This window comes from Pristis pectinata, chromosome 3 (assembly GCF_009764475.1).
Source record: "Pristis pectinata isolate sPriPec2 chromosome 3, sPriPec2.1.pri, whole genome shotgun sequence".
NCBI lineage: Eukaryota > Metazoa > Chordata > Chondrichthyes > Rhinopristiformes > Pristidae > Pristis > Pristis pectinata.
Genome location: NC_067407.1, coordinates 66,398,790 through 66,418,681, shown reverse-complemented (window position 1 = coordinate 66,418,681; position 19,892 = coordinate 66,398,790). Strand labels below are relative to the sequence as shown.

The window sequence follows — 19,892 nt, the reverse complement described above, 5'->3', positions numbered from 1 at the left end:
CAATCCTTCCAGGTGAGACCTGTGAGTCCGAGGGTGTCATTTATTGCACCTGGTGTGGCCTCCGGTACATTGGTTAGACCCGATGCAGATTGGGTGACCGCTTCGTCGAGCACCTTTGCTCCATCTGCTGCCACAGCCTGGACCTCCCAGCGGCCACCCACTTCAATTCCACATCCCACTCCCACACTGACACGTCTATCCACGGCCTCCTCTACTGCCACGTTGAGGCCAGACGCAGGTTGGAGGAACAACACCTCATGTTCTGCCCTGGGCGTCTCCAACCTGACGGCCTCAACATCGACTTCTCCAACTTCTGGTAACCCCTCCCCTTCTTTTTCTTTCCCCCTCATTCCTTTTTCCCTCATTCCTGTGGCTCCCTTCCCCCGCCTTAATGACCTGCCCATCTCCTCTCCTCCCCCCCCCCCATCCATTATTCCATGGTCCACTGCCCTCTCCTACCGGATTCCTTCTTCTTCAGCCTTTGCCTCTTCTATCACCTCTCAGCTTACTACATCTTCCAAACCTTCCCCACCCACCTACCTTGCCCCTCTCACCTGGACTCGCCTATCACCTGAACTCACCTATCACCTGCCTGCGTGTGCTCCTCCCCTTCCCCCCACCTTCTTATTCTGGCTTCTGCCCTCTTCCTTTCCAGTCCTGATGAAGGGTCTCAGCCCAAAACATCGACTGTTTATTTCCCTCCACGGATGCTGCCTGACCTGAGGAGTTCCTCCAACAATTTTTGCATATCACCTACCATTTGTCCCCACGAGAAACAACCGAAAGCATTTCATTCCCTGCACGCTCCCAATGCACCTTCTCAGTAGCCACTGGTCTGTCTCACCCATCTGTGCCTCTTCTATTGGAACAAAATGGGAACAGAAAGGTTTAGTGGTGGGACAAAGGGGTGGCACACAGCAAGCCTCTGCACACTTGGGATGATGACCCTGCAATACTTATGTCGCAACAAACACACACAAGCCTCCACGTTCATTTTTCGGGATCTGTGTATTGCTGGCAAGGCTAGCATTTATTGCCCATCCCTAATTACCCTTCACAAAGTCAGGGTGAGCTGCCTTCTTGTACCACTGCACTCCTTCTGGTGAAGGTACTCCCACAGTGCTGTTGAGGAGGGAGTTCTAGGACTTGGACTCAGGGCCAGTGAAGGACCAGTGATCCATTTCCAAGTCAGAATGGTGTGTGAGCTTGTGGGAAATGAACATAGTACTCCAGCAGGGATTTAACTGAGGTATAACTCCATCATGATGCCCATCTCTTGAGGCCAATATTCCATTAGAGCTAGGGTTTGCATTTCCAGCATGGCAATTACCCCTCATCTTTATATTTTTGTCTATTGAGTTTCTTTATTTCGCTGACAACTGTCACTTTTATTTGGGTCAAGCTTTCTGTCCAGTTTACACTCTATTTTCAGTCCCTGACCAGGGATAGATTCTAGAAAGTGTGATAATCCAAGGCAAATGTCTTTTTCCCAAAAGTATATGGTTTCTCAGGACCATGAGGAGGATAGGATCCAAAGGGAATTCCAGGATGAAGGTGAGTGTTTGGGGGTGTGTGGAGTTAGGGCAGGTGGTGTGCAATGTGGGTTCGGATTAGGATTAGTACCTGAGCACTATTTTAAACATCTTGAATATTCTGACTCTGAATGTACAGTTGTTAGATCTCAGCACCTCGCTGAAACAACTGTCCGCTTGAGCTTCATAACTTGCGCCCATCTTGTATTTAAAATAAAGTGGTTTCCTGCCATATTTTTAATATAAGATTAGAACATAGGAACAGGAGGAAGCTGTTCGGCCTTTTGAGTCACCTCTACCATTCAATATGACCATTTCTCTTTCACAATGCCATATTCCTGATCCCTCCCCATACTCCTGATGCTTTTGTATCTAGAAATCTATCTATCTCCTCTTTAAATATATCCAGCAAATTGGCCTCCACTGCCTTCTGGGGTACAGAATTCAATAGTATCACCATCCTCTGAGTGAAGAACTTTGTCCTCACCTCAATCCTAAGTGCCTTACCACATATCTTGCAACTATGAACTTCATTCTAGACCACCACCCGCTCTCCCCCCCCCCCCCACCGGTCAGATTAATCATCTTCCCTGCATCCAGTCTGTGGGGTCCTGTCAGAATTTTGTACTGTACATTTCAATGAGATTCCCTTTCATTCTTCTAAACTCAAGAACACAGTTCTGGTTGACTTAACTTCTCCTTGCAGCCTTGCCATCAGGAATCAGTCTGATGAACCTTTGCTCCATACCCTTCATTTCCATGAAGCAGGAGACACCAAGGAAAAGCAACAAAAAGAGGTAAAAGAAACTTACAGGATTTCTCACAACCTCAATATGACATAAGATGCTTTAATGACAATGAAGTTCTGTTTGTCTTTAAATGAGTGCATAGCAAGATCATATAAACAGCAATCTGATAATCATCAGAACTTAAATGACACTTGAGAGTTATAAGTTGGATGGGAGTTGGGAGGAGAATTCTCCTCCTCACTTGGAAACAACGCCACATGACCTCTGTACACTCCTCTCCGAGGGTTTGTTGTCTATTGATGGGACTTCCAACCTCCAGCACGTACTCAGTACCACACCAAGGGGAAGTCTGAAGTGCGATGTGAAATCACAATCTTTTGATTCAGAGGCAAGAACTCATGTAATACTTGCAAAATGATAAAAGCAAAAGCTAGTAAGAGATAACAATTTACAGGTTTATTCTAAAGCCTGAAAGGCAGCTGTGTACGCTGGTGGAACAAGCGTATATGGAGCTTTACAAAGTACCACTGCAGACAGATGACATAAGTTTTCAGTACACCTGCTGAGCCTGAATTTCACATCCAAACTATAGACTGTGCTAATATTCCCTGGGCTTAAACAACCTAACAGATGATGAGGTGAGATTTGTACTGATCCTTGATAGATAACGTTCTGGTTGGGAAATTTGATACTGCATCAACCTTCAGGTAGTCACTCAATCTCCATGTCCCATGGGCAGGATTGTGCTTTGGGCCATGTTTTAACCAGCAGCTGGAGGAGAGCTCCAGTGTGTTGACCGAGTGCCCACATCACCTGGACCACAATGACCCGAAATTTGCACAAACGCAGCTCCCAACTTTATCCCATTCAATTCCAGAACAGTTGGAGAAGACACCCAGAATCTCCCCTATTTTCTGGTACTCACCCTTGGATGGCTCGTGGGCCAGCTGGGTACTGGAGTCCTGTGTTTTACTGCTCAGGGAGTCAGAGGACAGGCTGTCCTCAGAGAACTGCAGCGTTGAAAGGGACTCTGACGATTCCTGAGGCACCACTGCAATTCTGGATACTGGGAAACAGAAATAATGTAATTGGAAAGCTGGGATCTGGAAGGAAAATCCAAGAGCAAGATACAGTCTTCAACATGCACCTTTATCCAGAAACAAAATTAATTATGGTCTTAGCCACCCAGAGAGAAAACTATTCTAGACCTGCTATTGCACAATTGGATAGTATAAATAAGGACTTCATAGAGAAGGCAACCCTAGATGGCAGCAGTCATAATGTGATTGAATTTTATATTCAGCTTAAGAAAGAGCAGAATGGAGCTAAGATGAATATTTGAAATGTAAATAAGAGCATTTATAACAGCATGGAGCAGAAGTAGTTAAAGTGAACTGGAAAATTAGGTTGAAGGTTCAGTCAGTCAAGGTGCAATGCAGATAACGCAGTTCAAAATACACGGAGTAATTACTTCCAAGAATCATTCCAAGGGGAGCAAAAGCATTTTGTCAGAAGACTGGATAGAACATAAAAGTAGCAAAGAATTACTTAAAGATTAATAGGGGAGGAAAAATTAGTGTATGAATCAAAGCTTGCCAGAAATATAAAACAGAAAGCTAGGGTTTCTATAGACATCTAACAAAGAAAAGAACATTGGTCCTGTAGAAAGTAAGTTTGGGGAATTAATAATGAAAAACATGAATACAGTGGATGAATTAAGCAGATATTTTGCATCAGTCTTCCACTATAAAGATACAAGTAACTTCCCGAAGGAGCTGTAGCCCAAGAATTGTAAGGGAGAGAGGAACTCAGGGAAATTACAATCATCAGGACAGTAGTACCGAGAAAATTGTTGGAGGTCTGGGCTGACAAATCTCATGGTTCTAATGGACTTTGATCCTAGGGGCTGCAAAGAAGTGCCCCTTGAAATAGTTGATGCTTGGGTTTTAATTTTCCAAACATCTTCAGATTTTGGAAAGGTTCCACTGGTTAGGAAAATGGCAAATGTAACTCCTTTATCCAAAAAGGGAGAGTGGCAAAAAGCAGGAAACCACAAGCCTGTAAATAAGGAAAATGTTAGAAGCTATTAATAAGAGCTCTCTGAAGAAGTAAATCGTGCTCTGGATAGAAGGGACGTAGATTACGTAGATTTCCAGAAGGCATTTGATAAGGTGCCATATCAAAGGTTATTGAGGTAGATAAAAGCTCCAAGTGTAGGAGGGGATGTATTGGTATGGGTGCAAGACCAAATAGAAGAGTTAGGCATCCACTACCTAATATCTTTCTCCATCCTATCCTCTTGTATGGTTTCTCAGTGAAGTAAAGAAATAAACTAATACTTATTTTTGATTAATTTAATGCTGTCCGTGACAGCCCAGAGCACTTCATAGCTGAGTGAAATCCTTTTGAAATGTAGCCAATGTTGTAATGCAGGAAATGCAGAAGCCAAATTATGATCACACAAACGGCACTGTGATGGCTGAAGAATAAATCCTGGCCAGGACACCTGGAAGAACCCATCTGTTGTCCAAAACAATGCCATGGAATTCAGTCCTCCTGAGAGGGCAGACAGGACTGCGGGTTGACATTTCATACAAAAGAAGGCACCTGGGATGTTGCAGGCTTCATCTGTAGCACATGGGAGTGTCAGCCCACGTTATTAGAGATGTAAGTGCACAGAGCCATTTTGACTGCAGCAGGTAAAATGTTCGGGGTGCACTCACCTGTTAGGATGGGCACAGGCATGTCCAGTAACAAATGGCACAGAACGAAGTGAAGATACAGGTCTGTCTTCAGGAAATGCAGCAAACGATGTTCTTCCAGCCACTTCACAAACCCATCTATGTTCTCAGTCTAAGGTCAAACACAACAACCAGTCTTTCCTTTTACATAGACAGCAACCAATACCAGTAACCTGGTTCAAAGAGAGCCCAGGGCAAAGAATTTGTCCTCCAAATGTTGAGCACAGTTTGCTCAGTGAATTTATACATTCACTGCTGACATATATTCATGTCTATGTATGGTGGAGAGCATTCTGACTGGTTGCATCACTGCCTGGCATGGAGGCTCCGATGTGCAGGATCAAAAGAGGCTGCAGAGGGTTGTAGACTCAGTCAGCTCCATCAAGGGCACAACCCTCCCCACCATCAAGGACATCTTCAAGAGGCGGTGCCTCAAGATGGTGGCATCTATCATCAAGCACCCTCGCCACCCGGGACATGCCCTCTTCACAATACTACCATTGGGGAGGAGGTACAAGTACCTGAAGACCCACACTCAACGTTTCAGGAACAGCTCCTTCCCCTCCACCATCAGATTCTTGAATGGTCGATGAACACTACCTCGTTATTCCTCTTTTGCACTATTTATTTATTTCTGTAACTTATGGTAATTTTTACGTCTTTATGTCTTGCACTGTACTGCTGCTGCAAAACAACAAATTTCACGACATATGTCAGTGATAATATACCTGATTCTGATGTCACCTTACATATATTCACTGCTGTTGGTTCTGAGTCTGCAGAGTAATCCTGTGGCACCACCCCAGAGCAGATCCCCACAGTTCTCCCAAGGCTTCAGTCTCTCTGACCCTTGCTCACCACCATACTTCTAATTCTGCCCACACTTTCATAGCTGTGGCAACTCCAAATGTTCTGGATTGTAATCATCGAATTTATTTCAAAGTTTGTAGGTGCAGGAGCCATGAGCAAGAAACAATTGTACCAATAAATAGCCCAACGCACACTAATTTGGCTGTGGTCACCTAGTGCAAGGCTAAGTGGTGAAGTTACGTGTCCTGCATCTCGACACCATCTGGTGCTCAAGGAATCAGAGCTTCCCATCCCTTCCCAAGGAGCTGTGCTGGAGTCCAGCTCAGGGGGCACTGCCAGTCAGAGTTCCTACACATCAGGCAGGCGGGCACACAGGACTCTGGTCGGCACCGCACATTCAGCAGAATTCTGGTGGTCCCCTGTTTACAGAAGGTGAAGAATACTCTCGCCCCCATCTCTGACAAAGCTCCTGGGCTGAGAGGTCTCTAACCCAGCTGCTCACCGGAGTCAAGTCTGCATTTGCAACTCAACACACAGAGAAACCCACACCCACTGTTCTCCATGAGACAAGCCAAGCACCAAGCTCCACACTCTCCCGCACCCCCACATTATCTTCATGGCAGCCAGGATGCTTGTCCCACTGGCCAGGCTGCAGTGGCTGAGGCTGCCTGCAGTGGTTTCTCTTCTGCTTTAACCAAAGCCTGTGCAGTTCAGCACAGACCAGGGACCTGGAACTGCTCACCACTGAACTCCCCAATTCAGCTCACCGGCTCAGCCTACAGTCAGCAGCTCCCACCCAGGTCTGTGTCCCCGGGAGGGACATCTCCAGGGTATTGGTGTTGGTATATTATTGTCACTTGTACTGAGGTACAGTGAAAAACTTGCCTTGCAAACCGATCATACAGGTCAATTCATTACACGGTACAGGTACACTGAGTTAGTACAGAGTGCATTGAGGTGGTACAGAATGCATTGAGTTGGTACAGAATGCATAGAGTTAGTACAGAGTGCATTGAGGTAGTACAGGGTAAAAACAATAACACAATACAGAGTAAATTGTCACAGCTACAGGGAAGTGCATTGCAGGTAGACAATAAGGTGCAAGGTCAAACAAGGTAGATTGTGAGGTCAAAAGTCCATCTCATCGTATAAGGGAACCGTTCAATGGTCTTATCACTGTGGGATAGAAGCTACAGGGTACAGGGCTGCCAGCACAGGGTGCAGGAACTGGCGGCAGGTATCCCCCTCTGTCAGTCTCTGCTCACACACATTGCTCAGGCTTCGCTGCAAAGGATTGTGGCTCTGGAGCTGTTTGAACACATCTGTGAACCCTGCTGCCGACTCACCAGGTTGGAAGGCAACTTTGGCTGAAGCTCCCAAGATCTGTGTTTTAAAACATAGACTGGCGTCTGTCCAAACACCTGAAAAGCAAATCACAGCATGGTTACTGTTACCCTCTGACAGGGATACACTCTCTCAATGAACATTGCCTGGCAAATGGCTCATTCGCTGAGCCAACCATTGCAAAGGCAGGCACGGTAGTGTAGCGGTTAGCGTAACGCTTTACAGCGCCAGTGACACAGGTTCAGTTCCAGCCGCTGTCTGTAAGGAGTTTGTACGTTCTTCCGTGACTGCGTGGGTTTCCTCCGGGTACTCTGGTTTCCTCCTACATTCCAAAGACGTACGGGTTAGGAAGTTGTGGGCATGCTATGTTGGTGCCAGAAGTGTGGCGACACTTGCAGGCTGCCCCCAGAACACTCTACGCAAAAGGTGCATTTCACTGTGTGTTCCGATGTATATGTGACTAATAAAGATATCTTATCTTATCTTATCATTAACAAATAGAGGCAGCACACTCAAATATCACTTGCTAGAAAATGTCACCATAGTAACTGAAACCCAAAAAAATCTTCAGCTGCTACGAATCTAAAATAAACCTTCGACCTGAAACATTGACTCTTTCTCCTCCCACAGATGTAGCCTGACCTGCTGAGTATTTCCAGCATTTTCTGTTTTTATTTTGGGTCACCACAGTAACACAAGGGCTGACTAAGGAAATGGGCAGTCAGTTCACACAAAGAGCAAAGAAATAATGACCTGTTTGAGGAGATTCAACTGGAGAATATATGTTGCTCAGGACACAACGTTCTGGAGGCTGGATCATTGAGGGTATTTAAAGGTAGATGAATTTTTGAAAGGCCAGGGAATTGAGGGCCGTGGGGACTGGCACAGGGAGGAGTTGAGGCCTGGCCTCGACCAGAGCACCTGGAGGAAACCCACGCAGACACGGGAGAACGTACAAACTCCTTACAGACAGCGGCCAGAACTGAACCCGTGTCACTGGCGCTGTAAAGCGTTACGCTAACCGCTACACTACCGTGCCTGCCTTTGCAATGGTTGGCTCAGCGAATGAGCCATTTGCCAAGTAATGTTCATTGAGAGAATGTTGAATGGTGGGGCAGGTTTGAGGGACCTGTTCATATTTTCTTGTGTTCCTGCGACACAGGAGTTAACTCCTCTGCTCGTCATTGGACAGCACCAAGGAAGTGCGTTAATACGCAGTAGAGGAGATAGACAGGGACACACCATAAGGCCATAGCCAACTGATGGCATCTCTGGCAGTGTAACATTCACTCCCTCAGTACTGCAATAGAGTGAGATACTGTTGGAGTGGTATAACATAAAACAGATTACAGGCAGTCCCCAGGTCATAACAGGGTTCTGTTCCTGAGAAACGTCCATAACCTGAACTATTCGTAAGTCGGAAATGAACAGGCACAGTGTGTGGGAGAGGATCGCAGAAACAGCTGTGACGGGAGAGCGAGCAGGCACGGGAAGAGCGGCCGCCAGATGACCTCACTGACTCAGTGAGTGAGTCTGCTCAGCGGTCCCAGCTCTGCCCGGCTCCGCCCAGCCCCTGATTGTTGCAGCTTGGTGGGGTGGGAGGGGGAGAGGGGGCATGTGGAAATGGCCTGTTCCCACCCGGCAGAAGACTGCTGCAGCTCCGCAGCAGCCGGTATCCATAAGTCGGATGTTCATAACCTGGGGAGAACCTGACGGACCCCAGTCAGAAGCTGCCCAAGCCTCTCCTCACACAGTGAGGGTACAACTTCACTCTATTACCTTCCCCTCACCTTGCGTCTGCTATTTGAGAAATGGGGCTGTACACAAGGTCGTCACTCACCGGTAGGTTGAGGAATGTGTTTAAGAAATCCACAAATATGTCGTTGTTTAACAGCTCAAGAACAGTGACATGACCTGAAACACAAGCACCATATGAAGAGTTAAACTGGGACTATCTGAGCCACAGGGGCCTCACATCATTGGGTTACAGGCAGAGGCAGAGTCACTGGCACAAACAGGATCTCAAGTCAGCCATCAAACACCCCCAGACCCAAATCAAAAAAACTATAAAGGGCGCCAGAACAGTGATATCACCTAGGAACTTACTTCTGGCAAACCTCAAAGTCAAAGTCGAGTTTATTGTCATATGCGCAAGTCCATGTATGCACAGGTGCAATGAAAAACTTACTTGCAGCAGCATCACAGGCACAGAGCATCATATAAGCAGCAGTTACAAGAAAAACATAAATTAAACATAAATTATATACCATTTTTACAAGAAAGAAGACAAGTAGAAAAACAAAACCAAACTCCATTATAGTGCAACATGGTCATAGTGTTGCTATATTGAGGTAGTGATTAGGGTTGTTGGTTCAAGAACTGAATGGTTGAAGGGAAGTTCTTGAACATGGTGGTGTGGGACTTCAGGCTTCTGTATCTCCTGCCTGATGGTAGCTGCGAGAGGATAGCATGGCCCGGATGGTGGGGATCTTTGATGATGGATGTTGCCTTCTTGAGGCAATGCCTCCTGTAGATACTACCGATGGTGGGGAGGGATGCGCCCGTGGTGTACTGGGCAGAGTCCACTACTCTCTGCGGATTCTTATGTTCCTGTGCATTCAAATTGCCGTACCAGACCTGAACTCCAAGATCAAATTCTGGGCTGTAACTTCTTCCTGGTAACTCACAGCTCCATTTACAAACCATTCAACCCTCCATTTCAGACTGTTAATTTAATTTCATTTTAATTCCCCTCCCCATTCCCACAGACATGTCTGTCCTTGGCCTCCTCCACTGCCAGGGTGAGGCCGACTGCAAACTAGGGGAACAGCACCTCACATTCCGCCTGGGCAGTCTACAACTTAAGTTGAATTCTCCAACTTCAGGTAAACTGCTCCCCCTCTGTCCCTCTTCTCTCTCCTCCTGATCTACCCAGGCCCTCTCACACATTTCCTTCTTTTCAAACCTCCACACCAGCCTCCTACCACCCAGATTTTCCCCCTCCCCCCACTGTTCCCACCACCCACACACTCCTCCCACTGGGTCCCCCCCCCCACTGTTCCCATCTGCCCTCCCCACCTCCCTCCCATGATTCCATGCTCCACCTTCCCCTCCTATCAGATTCCACCATCTGCAGCCCTCTGTCACCTCCACCTCCCACCTCCCAGCCTCTGTCGCTATTCCCACCCTCCCCTCCCCCATCCGCCCATCACCCCTCCTCACCCGGATCCACCCATCACCTGCCGGCTCTTGCCCCACCTCTTCCCCTCACCTCTTTACACTGACTATCTCACCTCTATCTTTCAGTCCAGATGAAGGGTCTCGACCCAAAACGTCGACTGTCCACAGGTGCTGCCTGACCTGCTGAGTTCCTCCAGCATTTTTTTTGCTCCAGATTCCAGCATCTGCAGTCTTTTGTGTCTCTGCTCAATGGGATCTGTCCATCAGACCTGGAACCCACCACTCCATCTCTCGGCTCCCAGTCCACCAAGCATCACCCCCGCCTGCACACATTGGTTGCACTGTTGCCAGATGTACCACAATTATCACTGTTTAAACCTCTCTACTATATATGATCAAAAAATCCTTAAAGATGTACCCGTGTGTTGCAGTCCCACCCAACCTGATCTGACTCCCCTGCTATTTGATTGACAGCCACATTGATCAATTGACAACCTCCCTGGCAGCATTGCAATGTGTATTGGTGCGTTAGTTGCATCTTTTTGCCAATCAGCATCAAGCACTTGGGGAGGGGCAAGGTCCAGATGAGGTGAGTCGGAGTTCAGATACTGAACCTGAAGCCACCAACACACAGCAGCAGTTTGCACCATCTATAGGATGCACTGCAGCAACTCACCAAGGCTCCTTAGACAGCAGCTTCCAAACCCGCGACGTCTACCAGCTAGAACAACAAGGGCAGCAAAAGCATGGAAACACCACCACCAGGAATTTGCTCTCCAACCCACATACCATCTTGATGTCATCGTTCCTTCACCATTGCTGGGTCAAAATCCTAGAACTCTCTCCCTAACGCACTGTCGATATACCCACAACTCAAGGGCTGCCCACATCTGCATTGGATCAAGAAGACAACCCAATCCCACCTTCTCAAGGGTAGCTAGGGATGGGCAATTAAATGCTGGCTCAGGCTGTAAAGCCCACATCCCTGGAAAGAATAAAAAAAGACTTCAGGAGCAGACAGTAACCCCGCAGAACTTCTAAAACTCAGCAGTAAAGAGCTTCAGTCACAAGCCCACAGTCTCATTGTCCACAATGGGAAGAGGAGGATATACCAAATGACCTCAGAGATGCAATAAAGGTGATCATCTTCCAGAAAGGAGACAGGTCCAACTGTGGTAACTACAGAGGGGTCTCCCCGCTGTCTGTCACAGTGAGAGTCATCGCCCGCATCCTGCTCAGTTGCCTCCTCCCTGTGACTGAAGAACTTCACAGTGTGGACTCTGTCCATTCAGAGGCACGGTGGGCATGATCTTCACCATGCAACAACTGCAAGAGAAACTCAGGAAGCATCACCAGACACCATGGATGGCCTTTATCACCCTCACTAAAGCCTTTGACTCTATCAGTCAGGAGGGACTGTGCAACACCCTCCTCAAATTCAGTTGCCTGCAGAAGCTCCATCTTATACTATCTCCATGACAACATGCAAGCTGTGACCCCAAACAAGAGCTCCACAACAGAACCATTCTCAGTGAAGACCAGTGACAGACAAGGCTACATCACTGCCCTAACACTTTCCTCAATCTTTCTCGCTGCAATGTTGCACCTCAGCTCCATCAAACATCCCCATTTAAGGTCATCTTCAGAACCAATGGGAAACTGTTCGACCTATGGCAACTGCACTCTAGAACCCTGGTCACCTGTACCTCAGTAGTCGAGCTGCAGTGGGCAGATGATGCCTGTATTTGCACACTCTCGGAGGTCGTGCTCCAAGACATTGTTGACTGAAACATATGAGAGAACGGACTTTACACTCAACATCCACAAGATCCTCCAACAACCTGCACCACACAGCCCTCTGACAATAAAGGTTCACAGTGAAACCCTGGATAACACAGACCACTCCCCACTTCTAGGGAGCCAATTCTCGGTGAAGGCAGACGTTGATTATGAAATTTCCCTGTTGCCTTCAATGCACCAGCACAGCCTTTGACCGATTGAGGAAAAGGGTGTCCGATGAGCAAGATCTCAGACCTGGCATTAAACTCACCATCTGTGGGACAACAGTGATCCTTGCCCTCTGAGACCTGGACTACCTACAGCGAGCATCTCAAGGCATTAAATAAATGCCACCAATACAGTCTCTGCAAATTCAACCAAATGCAGCAGAGGGACAAATCAGCATCAATGTCCACCCCTAGGCCAGTATTCAGGCCCAGATTACACCCAGTCAGTTATGTTGGGCTGGCCACATTGTTTGAATGCCTGGCACCAGACTCCTGAAACACACAGTCTATTCCAGTTGCAATGCAGTGTTTCAACCCGAAATGCCAACAGATAGTGTTGTTGACAATGAAGATGGTTTTCAGGATTTGCAAAGGGATCTGGATCAGCTGGGTAAGTGGGCTGAGGAATGGCAAATGGAGTTTAATTCAGATAAGTGTGAGGTGTTGCATTTTAGGAAGACAAATCAGGGTAGGACATTTACAGTCAACAGTAGGGCCCTGTAAAAGACAGGGACCTAGGAGTACAAGTACATGTTCTCCCTGAAAGTGGTGTCACAGGTAGACAGGGTGGAGAAGGCGGCATTGGCACGCTGGCCTTCATCAGTCAGAGCACTGAGTATCGAAGCTGGGATGTTATGTTACAGCTGTACAAGACATTGGTGAGGCTGCACCTGGAGTATTGTGTTCAGTTTTGGTCATCCTGCTATAGGAAGGATGCCATTAAGCAGGAAAGAGTGCAAAGCAGACTTACAAGGATGTTGCTGGGATTCGAGGGACTGAGCTATGGAGGGAGGTTGAGCAGGTTGGGACTGTTTTCACTGGAGCGTAGGAGAACGAGGGCTGATGTTACAGAGGTGTATAAAATCATAACGAGGGATAGCTAGGGTCAATGTGTGCAGTCTTTTTCCCAGGGGTGGGGAATCAAGAACTAGAGGGCATAGGTTGAAGGTGAAAGGGGAGAGATTTACTAGGAACCTGAGGGGCAACTTTTTCACCCAAAGGGTGAATGAGCTGCCAGAGGAAGTGGTTGAGGCAGGTACAGTAACAGTTACTTTAGAAGTTACTTGGACAGGTACATGGAGAGGAAAGTTTTAGAGGGATATGGGCCAAACGTGGGCAAATGGGACTAGCTTAGATGGGCATCTTGGTCGGCATGGACCAGTTGACTCTGTGACTCTAATTCCCTCCCCCCCTCACCTCCCCCACCCTCCCAGTTGCTGCTCAACCTGCTGTGTTCCTTCAGCAGATTGTTTCCAGATTCCAGCATCCACAATCTCTTCCAAGCTCTGCCATGGGACAAGATTTGCAGGTGAACAGAAAAACAGTTTCAAAGATGTGCTGAAAGTCTCCGTAAAGAAATGCAGCATCCCCACTGACTCCTGGGAATCTCTGACCTGTGAAGGCTCAAGTGCAGAAGAAGCATTGGGGACAATGTTGAGAACTTCAGGTCCATGTGTCAGGAGCACAGAGAGGCCCAGCATAAATGGTGGAAGGAGCGCTGCACCTCACAAACTGCCCGCCCACCCCATCACCCACCTTCTGCCCCATCAGTGGAAGAGTCTGTAGTTCCCACATTGACCTCAGCAGTCACCTCAGAACTGGAGTGGAAGTGAGTCATCCTCGATCCCAGGAGATCGCCTGAGACTGCAGGGCTGCAGTGATAGACTGCATGCCACAGCCACGGGCCAACTCGATGTCAGAAATCGCATGTACAGAGACGCTTTAATCAGCACATTCCTCCTGGTTATATTTATTGGCAACACTACTGTAGGAAAGATGTCATTAAGTTAGAGAGGGTTAGAAAAGGTTCACAAGGATGCTGGAGGGCTTGAGTTATAAGGAGAGACTGGATAGGCAGGGACTGTTTTCCCTGGAGTGTGGGAGGCCGAGGGGCTGACATCCTGGAGGTTTATAAAACCATAAGAGCCATAGATAAGATGGATGATCACAGTCTTTTCCCCAGGGTAGGGGAGTCAAAAACTAGAGGGCAGAGGTTTAAGGTGAGAGGGGAAAGATTTAATGGGGACCTGAGGGGCAAGTTATCCACACAGAGGGTGGTGCGTATATGGAACGAGCTGCCAGAGGAAGTGGTAGATACAATTACAGTGTTTAAAAGATATTCCGATAAGTATATGCATAAGACCATAAGCTATAGGAGAAGAATTAGGCCATTCAGCCCATTGGGTCTGCTCTGCCTTTCAATTATGGCTGATAGGAACGGTTTAGAAGGATATGGGCCAAATGCAGAAAAATCGGACTAGCTCGGGAAGACACCTTGGTTAGCATAGAGGAGTTGGGCCGAAGGACCTCTTTCCCTGCTGTATAACTCCAAGTGCAGAAGGTAAATCCTAAACTCCCTGGAGACACGAAGAGAATCTTTGGCTCACTCCCACCGACTTGAATCCAAGACCCTAGTTCGCCAGGGAAACGCAGGTCTGCGTGAGATTTTGTAGCTGGAATGCTTTTCCGCATTGCATTACGCTGGGTACCTGCGGATCACTTGTATTTGTTCTTCCTGCGTTACCTGTATCATCCGGAATCGAGGCGACTGAGTGGGTCTCTCTCTGCCCCAACACTCGCCCTCCCTCCGCCTCCCGGGAGCTGAGTTACAGCATCCAGGGACCCGCGAAGTGCAGGTGGCAACGACCCAGAGGCATTGACGGCGAAGGACAAACTGGGTTCCCCGGTGAGTGCGCAAACTCAAGGTTAAAAACTGAGGCATTTCTCGTACAACAAAGAGTTTTCACTTTAAGTTGAAACTCCAAATAATAATTCAACCAAGTTTGACACGGCTTTGCCGGCGGAGAAAATTACACGGCGTGGAGAAGCTGTGTGATTCGATGCAGAAGTGTTCTGTAGTGACCTTACCCGAATCATTCATTTTTGGGTGAAGGTGTTGGGACAGGTTCCACGGAGAGGCGTCTGCAGAGAGGTGGCAGCGCCTGGGAGTTAAGTTCCCTGCGTGTCAATGCCTGGGATTGTGACGCTGTTTAACTCAACGCCAGGTTTATTTGGGAAGACGAGACAAAAATTGCAAGTAACAAGTTGCCAAACTAAATGCTGGGATCTTGTTAATTATTACTTCAGAGGACTGTTACTGTTGCAACACACAAAAGAACTCAGCGGGACAGGTAGCATCTGTGGAGGGAAATGAACGTTTCGGGTCGAGACCCTTCACCAGGACTTACTGTTACCTGGTCAACGTATCTTGATAACCTTCTGCGGGGGAGGGTAATTCTATTTGAGAAGGGATGCACTTGGTTAAAACTTATAAAGCTTTCTTGAAGATTTCGAGAACATAAACTTGCATTCCATCGCTCTGATTAGCTCCCAGGGCGAACTAAGATGTTCTGTGGTCAATTGAGTTTTTTAAAAATGTGTTTTGCTTTGAATACCTGTATCTGTTGTAATGTGAGGGATTTTACACGCCGGTGCGTGCTCAAGGAGCTCGTACAAACGGCAGTGTGAAGTTTTCGTGCATTTATTTGCGGATATTTAGCAGGACCCCGGGGGTAACTCGCTGCCCCAGTTCCAACTAGTGCAGAGATTGGAGTTCAGCCCCACTCCAAGTGGTGATCGCTTCCGTCCAGGATTTGGATTCCGGGATATTGAAAGGAATCAACAGAACAGATAGCAACTTCTTCTCGAACTAATAAAGCCTGCGGACGTTGGAAATTCGAAATAAACAAAGAATGCTGGAAATATTCATCAGGTCTGCGGAGAGAGAAACAGAGTTAATGTTCCAGGTAGAAGAGCTTTCTGTGGAACCCTTCCCCATCGACCTGAAACATCAACTGTTTCTCTCTCCACAGATGCTGCCTGACCTGATGACCATTTCCAGCACCCTCTACTTTATTTACACAATTTTTTTCTGTTAGTGGAAAAGAATCGGAATATCTCCAACCAGTCTTCTGTGCTGTTTGAAGTATGGCAGAAACTTGCAGCGGTCAATTGGGTGAGATTGTTTGCAGGGTAAAGGGGCGGCTGGCAGGTGGGAGGCTTTTACAAGTCTGATATCAAGAGTTCAGGGACAATAGGTTCCTGTTGGGGTGAAGGGCAAGGCTGGCAAATTTAGGGAACCTTGATTGCTGAGAGATAGAGGCTCTGATCAGAAAAAAGGGAGCATACATCAGGCTCAGGCAGTTGGGATCAAACAAATCCTTTAAGTACGATAAGTGTAGAAGTACACTCAGAGGGAAACCAGGAGGGCAAAAGGAGGGCGTGTAGTGGCAATGACAGGCTGTGTTAAGGAAAATCCCAAGAGATTCTACAGGTATATCAGAGTAAAAGGGTGGTTAGGGAGGGAATAGGACCCCTTTAAAAGATCGTCTATCTGTCGAGCCACAGATGGATGAGATTTCTAATGAAAATTACTGCGGAGAAGATCACGGAAGGTAAGGAATTGAGGCGAATGAGATGTGATGTACCATATACAAATGACCAAAAAAGAGGCATTAGCCTTAAAGCACATTAAGGTGGTTAAATCCCCAGGGCCTGACCATGTGCATCCTTGGACCTTGTGGGAAGCTAGCGAAGAAATCCCTGCAGAGATACTTACATCGTATTTACCCACAGGTGAAGTTATGGAGAACTGGAGAATGGCTAATGTTGTACTGTTATTTTAAGAAGGGCAGCAAAGACAAGCCAGAGAACTAAAGGTTGGTGAGCCAAACGTCAGTGGTGGGCAAGTTACTGGAGGGGATTCTGAGGGACAGAATCCACTAGAATTTGGAAAGAGGAGGACTGATGAGGGATAGTCAGCATGGCCCTGTGCGTGGGAAATCGTGTCTCACAAATCTGTTGGAGCGTTTTGAAGAGGTAACTGAGAGGATTGATGAGGGCAGTGCGGTGGATGTTGTCGATATGGACTTCAGCGAGGCTTTCGACAAGGACCCGCATGGAAGGCTTTTCTGGAAGATGAGATCGCATGGGATCCAGCGAGAGCTAGCTCGGTGGATATATAATCGGCTTGATGATAGGAAGCAGAGAGTGATGGTGGAAGGTTGTTTTTCGGACTGGAGGTCTACGATTACTAGTGAGTCACAGGGATCAGTGCTGGGCCCATTGTTGTTCATCAGTAATATCAACAAATTGGATGAGAATGTACAAGGGATGGTTAAATTAAATTGGTTTATTATTGTCACATGTACTGAGGTAAAGTGAAAAACATTGTCTTGCATGCCATCCATACAGATCATTTTATCGCATCAGAACAATGAGGTTGTGCAAAGAGAAAGCAATAACAGAATGCAGAATATAATGTTAAAGCTACAGAGAAAGTGCAGTCCAGCTAGACAGTAAGGTGCAAGGCTGTAACAAGGTGGATTGTAAGGTCAAGAGTCCATCTTTTCATACAAGGGATCTGTTCAGTAGTCTTACTACAGCAGGATAGAAGCTGTCCTTGAGCCTGGTGGCATGTGCTTTCAGGCTTTCACAGTATATCTTCTACCCAATGGGAGGGTGGAGAAGAGAGAATGGCTGGGGTGGGAAGGTTCTTTGATTATGTTGGTTGCTTTACCGAGGCAGCGAGAAGTGTAGAGTTCATGGAGGGGAGGCTGGATTCCATGATGTGCTGAGTTGTGTCTTGCAGTTTCTACAAGTTTCTTGTGGTCCTGGGCAGAGCAGTTGCCATACCAAGCCATGGTGCATCCGGATAGGATGCTTTCTATGGTGCATCTGTAATAATTGGTGAGTGTCAAAGAGTCATGCCAAATTTCTTTAGCTTCCTGAGGAAGTAGAGGTGCTGGTGCACTTTCTTGCTCATGACATCCATGTGGATGAACCAGGACTATTGTCAGTGATGTTTGAAGCTCTCAGCCGTCTCTACCTCAGCACCACTGATACAGACAGGGGCATGTACTCCACCCCACTTTCTGAAGTCAATGACCAGCTCTTTTTGTTTTTGCTGACATTGAGGGTGAGACAGTTTTCGTGACACTGTGCCAGTAAGCTCTCAATCTCTTTCCTGTATTCTGTCTTGTTGTTGTTTGAGATTCTGCCCACTATGCTGGTGTCATCTACAAACTTGCAGATAGAGTTAGAGCAGAATCTGGTCACACAGTCATGAGTGTATAAGAAGTAGGGGGCTGAGGACTCAGCGTTGTGAGGCACCAGTGTCAAGGATTACCAAGGCAGAGGTGTTCCTGTCCATCCTTACTGACCGCAGTCTGTTGGTCAGGAAGTTGCAGAGGGGTGTGCAGAGTTCTAGGTCAGAGTTTGGAGATAACTGTGTTTGGAAATATAGTATTAAAGGCAGAGCTATAATCAATAAATAGGAGTCTGACATAGGTGTCTTTGTTGTCCAGATGCTCCAAAGGTGTGTGTGGGACCAGGGAGATGATGTCCGCTGTGGACCTTTTCTGGTGATAGGCGAATTGCAGTGGGTCAAGGTTGTCTGGGAGGCTGCAGTTGGTGTGTGCCATGACCAGCCTCTTGAAAGCCTTCATGATGGTGGATGTCAGAGCCATTTGGCTGTAGTCATTAACCTTATTTTTCTTTGGCACTGGAATGATTGCAGTCTTCTTAAAGCAGGTGGGAACCTTGGATTGGAGTAGAGGTTAAAGATATCTGCAGATACTCTCACCAGCTGATCCCAACCAACATCATGAGGCTTACCTGGTTCTGGACAATTAGTTTGTGAAAAGTTCAAGGAAATTCATGGAGTTGAAAATTAATGAGCTTTCATTTACAGCTGTACAGTGGCAAAAAATATAAGCTGAGCCACAGCATCTGCTACATGAGTGGATTTTCCACTGACAGAGTTGGCAGAGAAATGATTGATTTATCTGCAATACTCAATCCGGCATTGCTTTCCAAGAAATGGACATGTTGGAAGAGAACAGGCTGTGTTTAGCATGAAGGAAGCTAACACAGGTGGCATGCACATGTAAGTTGTTGGTGATAGTCAACAGTGCTCTCCCTCATGCCTGAAGAGAGCAAAGGTATTGTCTTTGCTGTACAGAATTAATAAATGGGCCTAATCAACAAGGAGCTGGTGGAGTGGTCGGAGAATCGATTCGTGGTTGAAGTTGGGAGAGATCTCTGTAGGGTGGAGCTAGTGGAGGGTTTCAGGATTGTTCTTCAAGGCAGTTGTTCTACACACCCAAAGCTGGTGTGATGTCCAGAAATTTCCAGCAAGCTGCCAGTTCTGACACAAGCAGCACAAGCTGGTAGAAGGATGAGGGGAGATCTCATTGAAACCTACTGGATACTGAAAGACCTGGATAGAGTGGATGTGGAGAGGATGTTTCCATTAGTATGAGAGTCTAAGATCTGAGGACACAGCCTCACAATAAGGGGACGTCCCTTTAGAACTGTGATGAGGAATTTCTTCAGCTAGAGGGTGGTGAATCTGTGGAACTCATTGCCACAGAGGGCGATGGAGGCCAAGTCATTGGGTGTATTTAAGTCAGAGATTGATAGGTTCTTGATTGGTAAGGGGGTTAAGTGTTACAAGAAGCCCAGAGACTGGGCTTGGGAAAAAAAATAGCCATGATTCAATGGTGGAGCTGACTCAATGGGCCGAATGGC

The 19,892-nt window shown here is 47.1% G+C and overlaps 1 protein-coding gene across 1 annotated transcript in view; it reads right to left on the bottom strand.

The window, feature by feature from the left end:
- LOC127567960 (regulator of G-protein signaling protein-like) overlaps window positions 1-15,243 on the bottom strand; it is a 45,662-nt gene extending 30,419 nt beyond the window's left edge. Inside the window, exons 1-5 of the mRNA XM_052011203.1 lie at window positions 15,231-15,243; window positions 9,017-9,090; window positions 7,179-7,253; window positions 5,005-5,134; window positions 3,207-3,347 (exon numbers count right to left, since the gene is read on the bottom strand). Coding sequence (XP_051867163.1) covers window positions 3,207-3,347; window positions 5,005-5,134; window positions 7,179-7,253; window positions 9,017-9,090; window positions 15,231-15,243 — 433 coding nt within the window. The remainder of the gene's footprint in view (window positions 1-3,206; window positions 3,348-5,004; window positions 5,135-7,178; window positions 7,254-9,016; window positions 9,091-15,230) is intronic.
- Window positions 15,244-19,892: the final 4,649 nt, after the last annotated feature.